At 27.8% G+C, this 8,603-nt stretch overlaps 1 protein-coding gene across 1 annotated transcript in view; it reads left to right on the top strand.

Annotated features, from left to right (window-relative positions):
* LOC106682013 (pikachurin) overlaps window positions 1-5,929 on the top strand; it is a 60,419-nt gene extending 54,490 nt beyond the window's left edge. The window contains exon 12 of the mRNA XM_067045354.1: window positions 1,483-5,929. Coding sequence (XP_066901455.1) covers window positions 1,483-1,634 — 152 coding nt within the window. The 3' untranslated portion in view covers window positions 1,635-5,929. The remainder of the gene's footprint in view (window positions 1-1,482) is intronic.
* The last annotated feature ends 2,674 nt before the right edge of the window (window positions 5,930-8,603 follow it).

Below are 8,603 nucleotides of genomic sequence, written 5' to 3'. Positions count from 1 at the left end.
GTCGAGTCACCTTGTATGGCGTTCAAGACTCGCCGAGAAGTACGCCCCACCAGCGAGGCCTCCAGTAGTTTTACATCGGATTCCAGTAGTGTGCCAGACTCCTTCCTCGCGGTTATCAAGGCTTTAATTTGATCACCGCTCTTGATGAAGTGTTCTAGGTCACCTACTGTCCCCGTAAATGGTTCGAGTTGGCTTATCACCTCGTGTATGAACGCCGAACTTTGTGTCCTTATCTTCAGTAGTTCGATCTGAGTATTTTCCGTCGCTTTTGACAATTCGGCTTCTAGCTTCTGTCGCTCAACGGTCGACTGAGCTAACTGATACTCTATTTTTTTCAGTTCCTCAGCCGGGTTCACCATTATAATTCTTAAGTGTCTACTAACCTTTGTTTCAAATGATTCTGTCTAATCTTCACTCCGGGGTTCTTGGTAGTATTTGTATGTGACGGAATTCGAAATTTTCCGTCCCGGGTTTCGGCACCACTTATGATCAGACTGACACTATAACTTAAAAATAAGAGGGATTTGGGCAGAGTAACGATGCGCAGCTACTGGATAACTAACTTTATTATCAGACTCCTCTGGTATATATAAGGACAGGCTGTTGTCAAACTTAAAGATACTTAATCCTACTAGTACAAGGTTTATATTATTATTTACAGGCCATATATACAGCTAACTTATATATATAAATACATATACATACATACATATAAACATACTTGAATACTGTCCAGCTTGTCTATATTGATCAACTAATATGAGTTGTACAGATGACTGTAACTATATATATGCACACATTTATAATGTAGGTGTAAATATACGTGTGGGTTACTTATGAATTAATTGATTATTTTATTTGTGTTTTGTACTTTTTTATTTTATAATTTGAATAAGAATTAATTGTATTGTGCTTACTGATATATTTTGTATTATTGATAAACTAGTAGTATCAATAATACTAATATAATAAGTTAATTTGAAGGTTATATGAATAAAAATGTTTGCAGTATTAATTATTTTCTCCATAATTAGAAAATAAATCAATATATATTTTTGAGTTATTTTATTTTATAACAGAATTATTTTCTATTTTATGTAATTAATTTGTATTGAAATTAAATTGTTTTGGTAGATTCCACTGAAGTTAAAGATACATTTGATCACATTGCTAAACCAAATAATTACTTGGAGAATTTTATTTTATATTTAAATTAATTATATTTAGCACATAATATTCCTACTATGAATTTTTGTTTTTGTCTATTAGTATTGTATAATAGTGAAAAAAGTTGTCAGTCAATGCTTTTCTAAAGCTATGTTTTGAAAATGGGGTAAAACACTGAAACATCAACAGCTAACATGTGAAGAAAAACAGTATGAATATAGTGTATAAAAATGAAATGAAAGTTTAACAAACTTCCAAAAAAAATTATATATAAGATTAAATATTTGATCGTTCATTAAATATATGTTGTTATAGGTGGAATTGAAGAAATGGAGAAGTCAACCCATTATAAGTACCACAAAGGTTTTTCAGGTTGTGTTTCAGAATTAACACTCAATTCAGACTATCACATCAAACTAACATGGTCAGCAGAAACAGCTGACCACTGTGGTGACATGCCACCTTAATTAAAATTTTGTTAAGCGTGATTTATATTTAAAAAAAAAAAGGAAAAATAAAAAAAAAATAATTATAAGAAGATGGAATGTAATAATTAATATCTTTTATCAAAGTTTCATTAATGACTTTATCTTTTTTTTCCCTTTGTACATTTGTGAGCATTTACATCTACAGGATAATTGGAAAAGTTTTTTTACAAAGTAGTTTACAAAAATATATTTATGCATGTTTTGGATGTATTTTATTTTTCTTGGAAACATGATTCCTATAAAGTATGAGATCATTTTAAGACCATAAAAAGCAATCTCCATTGATATGCTTGGTTTTCTAATGATTCAAAATTCCTTGGTGCATTGAAATTATTGTTGTATCTTTGAACTATTTTCAAATTTAATACAGTTATAGTTACGATATTCACTATGATATGTTTTTATTATTAAGTTGGTTTTCTTCTGTGTAAATTTGTTCATTTAATCTATTCACTCTAAAGCTAAATATGTGACACTGGATACTTACATAATAAGTTACTTCATTAGGTAGTCTAAGTATAACTAACTCTTTTGAATCTTTGCTATGTGAGAAAATGAATCTTTTGCTGCCTGTTCTGGAAGTATTCTTGGCCTCAAGCAACAGCAGCCAACTCTGTATTTACCACCTTTCTCCATATTTAAATTCCTATCAACAGTTGTGTATCTCATGAAATTTCATCAGAATGTGGATTCTGAATAACTATGCCTATAAGATTTTTAAAAGGGCTACAAATTTATTTCCTGTTTATTCAGATCCTTGCTTCCTCTTCTGCTTTACTGGATTGTCTAAATTCATCCTAGAACATTCATAAAAAATAAAGAGATCATAAAGTCAGTAAGGTTTATCAATAATTGCTCGTACAAAATTTATTTTATATGTTTTTATCTTAACACAGAATCATTTTATTTGTAACATTGAAGTTAAAACTGTAAAGACATTGTGTCACAAAAATTGCATTGGTGAATGGGTTAGATTTTAAATAATTGTATACAAATAATATTGTGAAAAGGATTAAAATCAATTTCAATTCATATTAGTTATTGACAAAACCAATAAAAATCTGAGCCATGCTGTTCCACCTTACTTATGTATTAGTTTATTTTCAATATTCATGATTTTTGGTAATATAGAAGTTCCAGAGAATTTATGTATCAGATAATTTTTACTCAGAATTATATCGTTACTTGTGTATATTACTAAATATTTTTTAGTGATGACATACTTCCATATTCATTCCTTTGAACTTTAATGAATTCAAATTTATTCAGAATTGTTTTCAAAAGTTACACTATACCAAGTATTACATTAAAATTTGAAATACAAATCTGAAATAATTTACCTTAAGAGTGTTGAATTGTTAAAAATGAATTTGTAATTATTTTGCCTCTAAATTTTATGTAATTATTGCTGTTAATATATTCCATTTTTATTTTACTTTTGAATGAATTGAAAAAATACAAAATATTCTGAAGGTGGTCGGCTCAGAATTTGTATACTGGGATCAATTGTTTACAATTTTTATAGCCTTTATTTTTTACTTCAAAATTATTTTAATACTACTATTTAAAAGTAGGAATGCTAAAGGTTTTTAAAAATTGTTATACATTTTTATTTATAAAATTTTTCTATCTTAAAATAGTGTATAACTCCTTATAAATGTAGCATATGCAAAGTTGATTTTTTAACAATGAGGAATATTTTATACATCGTGTATACTGACTTATTAAAGCAATTAATGAATATTTTATTGAATGTTTTATGTGAAATCTGAAGTATAATGTTCAAGTTCATTATTATTTATGTAAGTAAAGGAGCCAGTAAACCAAACTAATTGTCCATTTTGATAACTTTTCTACTTTGGTTGGTAACTGTAAAAAGTTTGAAAAATAATTTATTTAACACTTCATTAAAATAATTAATTGCTTTAAGAAGTGTTAATGTATGTTTGTATATATGGATAAATAACATATATGTGTAGTCTAATACACACAAGAGTGAGTTCTTATGGTGTATCATTTTTTTCTTGACAAAATTGGACTTCGTTTATAAAGATCATGTAAAAATCATAAAATAGTTTGATTGGTCATAAATAAATTTTATTTAAAATCTTTACTGTTAACATGGATCTGAAGCCTTTCATGACTAATTACCCCTACTATCATATGTCAAGAAATTGAAAAGAATTTCATTTGGATGATCAAAAAGTTTTATTTTTAAGAGTTTGAGGCATAAAAACTTATGTTATCACGGTCTTTTGTGATGAATGTAAATTTACACTAAATTATCTTCTCTTTTTTATATCAGTGGTTGTATGATAGTCTAGATAAAACAATTTAGACATTGTCGTTGTTCAATTAAACTTAGTATTTTCATTTGTATTTTGCAATGTCCATAATATAGATTAATTTTTTCATAAAAAGAATGGTTTATAGGAGTGCCTAGATTGAAATAAATAAATGTACATAAAAGTATTGAGCCTCAAGCTTCAAGCTTCACAATTATTTAAAAAAATAATAACAATGAACCTTAACAAATTCCTTTTAGAATGAGCTACTTAAAGCTTGTGTAGCAGACACTTTTTTGTACATAAAACTATTTGTTAGTTGGTACTAGCTTTTATAGAATTCTTAATATAATGGAACAATTGCATGTTCCGTTATGTTAATTTTTAACTATAAACTTATTTCTGACTGAAAAATACTGACTATTCCCAATATTATTCTACTAATTTCATCCCCAGCCTAATTGATTATAAATTCACTTAATACATTTTGCTTCAATACATATCATCTTGTGTACAGTGTCTAACTTAGTTTTATATGTATTGTGTACAAATTTGAAAAATTAAAATTACTACTGAGGTGTTAATGTTTTAATGAAAACTACCTGAAACCCTTCAAGGTAATAAAAGTAATGATAAAGCAAAAAGAGGTTCCCAAAAAAAAAACATTACATTATCTACATTATTTGCTGAAATCATAATTAAATAAATACTTAACTTAAAATTAGAGGTACAATAGAATAAGCTGATTGGAACCTTTGAGATATTTATAATATGTTTTTAAACTGCATGTTCATAAAGTTATCTGTTACTGTATTAATTATGTCATGGAATAAAATAGGTAAATTATAAAGCTTCAAGTTTCAAGAATGTCAAGAATGTCTGTTTTAAGAATACCAAGTAGTAAGTATTCAGTATTGAATTAAGTGAATCTTGTACAATATTAGTCTTTGGAACACTGAATTAGAAATATTGGGGCTAATTTGAAGTATAAAATCAATAATATAGAGTAAAGATAAAATATGTCATTAAGACTTGCTATTTACTTACAATGTACTTCTTTGTTGAGCTAGAATGTATACAGTATATATAGGATGAAGTTTGAGGGAGGCAGTAGTCAAGTCGGGTACTTAACGATCACCTAAGAGAATGACAAATTTAAATTTAAGAGATAAAATATAAACATTAAATTGCATCAAGTAAAATATTTATACTTGTCATAAAATACTTGGTTGTTGGTATTTTTATTGAAGTTCACTGCTGGTTGAGATGACTACTTCATGATAATGTTTCATAATTATTTTCAGCTTCATAAATGCACTTGAGTTGGCTTTAAATATTTTTTATTCGAACATTAAATCTATTTTATCATGATCACAATTAATATAGTTCAATGTTTATATATATTGTTTATAAACTTTTTAAAAAAGTTTAAAAGAATTTTACAATTTTTAAGCAAAACTTGCACTAATATCTGAATTGAAATAATTTTCTCTGAAGAGACCAATAAACTTCTTGCCCATGTGAATTCTCAGAAAGAAGTGACTAGATTCAGTTGATTAATGTTTGGCATTGGCCAAAAATAACAAAATAGTTGAAAGTTTTTTTCTTTTTAATCATCACTTTGTTGTCTCTTTATGTTTAAAAATAATTGTTAATTAGTTTTTAAGTCTTTAAAAACTTAATCCACTTTTTATACGTAAGGTAACACATTTTACAAGTTCTTATTGCTGTTATATATCCCTAATTATAAGTGAACAGCAATTGGCATTTTTTTATCAAGACTGTATTGGTCGAGTCTCTAAACAAAAATTCTAATGTTCAAATATTTAAATTTACCAACCAAAAATTAAAAATATTAATTTCACATACAAATGATTAAAAAAATGTTATTTATCAACATAATACATTAATATACTATTTAAAACATCTAATAATAAGTTTCCTAAGAATTATAATAAATTTAAAATGATTTTTATTTATACTTATGAAATAAACTATAACAAATATAAAAGGGTTTTTTTATTATCAAAATAGCAATGCTTTCTCCACACTATAAATATTAATCAACTTTTTTAATATTTTTCATAATATTCACACTTTAGCATTCAAATTCTAGAGTCTCTGTTCTTTTCATGGTAAAAGCACTATTTGACAAGAGACATAAAATATCACTACAAATCTTATTTATATATTATTCCGGAAACAATTGTTCAAGAGAAGAGCTGTCAAGAGGGAAGTTCATCTTTCAGCACAGCGCTCATTGAAAAACAATTGTTGAAGCCCAAAATATTTCAGTCTTGCCTTCGCCTTCCAAATCACCAGATCTAAACATTGTTCAGAACAGTTGATGAAACCTTTTATGGAATAGTTTATGTAAAAGATAAACAGTGCATCAATTCCATTGAGGGACTCTATACTTGTAGAAAAGTGTACCAATATTCAACAAAATTACTAAAAGAAATTATTTAATTCACTTCCAAAATGATTAATTGATGATTTACAGAACAAGACTGGAACAAACACACTGTCAAACTGAATCGAACAACTACTGTAGTAATTGATAAATGTAGATAGGGTAGATTTTTTTTTTCAATTTTTGTCACATTGAATTTTTTTTTTTTTGATTCAAGTATAAATTTGTTTTATGAAAATGTTATTTTTTGTTGATTATTTGTAATGTTATAGTACCCTAAAATACTTTTGAAAATTATATCTCTAAAGATTAACGATAGTCATAAAAAAAATTGGGTAGACTGTAATTTTATTGGGAAGTGTATTTTAAAGCATCAAGAAGTGGTGAATATAATAATTACAAAACAATCAACATTTTTTCTTAAGGATCGCTAAAATTTTCTTAGCAAAATTTTCCAATTTTCATTGATCAGTGCCTAATATAACTATTTATCTTTATTTTTATCATAATGATGACACCAATTAGCAATGACGCTAATGGGCCAATGCGTCAATTGATGAAGTACACTTCTCTTACTCATAACTCCTAGTCTTAATTTTTTATGATTTAAATTTAGAAAAACAGCAATTTTAAAAGATTGACGAAGATGTAATTTTTATTAAAACTTTATCCATGCATCTCTTCCTAGGTATGCCATTTTTCTTCTCTCTTCTAAAATTTTGATTTTCAAGAGGAAAGTCGCTGCTGGTTGCGAACAATGTTCAGCATCATGGCATAGGTCCATTGTCTTTATGCCAAGATAGTAGTATTGTGCAGATGCTACTATGTCCATAACATTCTGGACCCTGTCTTGCCGTTCACCAATTTGTTTTAAAACAAAATCCCTTTCAGCTGTACAACATCTGAAAATGAATCATGATGGATGTAATAACAACATATGCTGTTTCAATATCTATTATGTGAATATGATATTTACAGTAAAACTTTTTTGTGATAAAAAATAAAATACTAACAGCTTGTGAAATGGTTTCAGTCAGATTTGTATATAATTAAACACATAGGTTTTTAGAAAACAAATATAATTACAAATTAATGTTTTTACTTCATATTTAACAAAATGGTTATGATAGCTTGTTCATTCATTTTTTTTTTTTTTTTTTTTGGTGTATTGGTGTAAATTAGAATATCTATGCTGAATGAAATAGAAAGCAATATAATGAAATACCACATCATTATTTTTTCTACCACCTAAGAATACATTTAGCACACATTCTGACAAGAATTATTGCAAAATCTTTCATAGAATAATGTAGCCTTTTTTAAACATAAAATATCATGATATAAAGTACTCTTAGTAGACCGCAGACTTCTATGGGTCGGGAGCCACTATGAGGTGGTCTGCTACGATTGAACCTGTTTTTTTTTTTTACAGGTATTGAAATAGTTCACAATTTTGTTGCTTTTTGAAATACTGCCACAGAGAGTCTTATTCTTCTTTTCCTTCCTCTTACTGAACTCACCTCAGGACCATCTTTACTGAGATGACTTATGGTCAGGAACTTTCCTGGCCACCCATTCACCTGAGAAGATTTAAATACTTGGAAGGCCAATGATCCCGTCACAGGACCTATTTTGTTGGACTAATCATCCAAAAAGTAGATTAAATGATTCAGAGAATATTTAATGGCCTGGGCAAGAGATTAAAGGAGCTGGAGTCCATGAAAGCATTGGCAAGTGACAAGACGGTTGGCATACTAGGACAGAGGCAGATCCACACTGAAAGGTACATCCAAACGGAAGAAACAACAAACTTTATGATTTCAGTTGGCAGGAATGTCTATGTACAAAAAGGCAAACCTTCTGCAAACACATTATAAATAGTGCATAGATCAGTGCATGAAATTCTTCATACCATCAACAATTTTTACAGATTGGAACAAGGTGATCAAACTGTGAATTATTAAAGCAATTGGCAGAATCACTAAGAATGGCATCTGAGGGAACAAGCTTGCTGAATTCCAACTTGGACTATTCTCATTTCACCCCAACGCCCCTATATCAATTTTTAAGGGAATCTAAAATTCTTACTAATTTTGACTAAATTTCCTAATTGTATTAAAATGTTTTAATTTTACTGAGGTTTAAACTATTCACTTACTTTTTAATAATGTTGAAACTTGATAAATATGAAAAGAATTTTAGTTTGTATTCAAACACATTATAACAAATATATATAAAATCACAATTTTA

Source organism: Halyomorpha halys, unplaced genomic scaffold (assembly GCF_000696795.3).
Source record: "Halyomorpha halys isolate HHAL.00 unplaced genomic scaffold, Hhal_1.1 Scaffold382.1, whole genome shotgun sequence".
Taxonomy (NCBI): domain Eukaryota; kingdom Metazoa; phylum Arthropoda; class Insecta; order Hemiptera; family Pentatomidae; genus Halyomorpha; species Halyomorpha halys.
The sequence above is the reverse complement of the archived record's forward strand: the minus strand, read 5'-3'. Positions and strand labels throughout refer to the sequence as shown.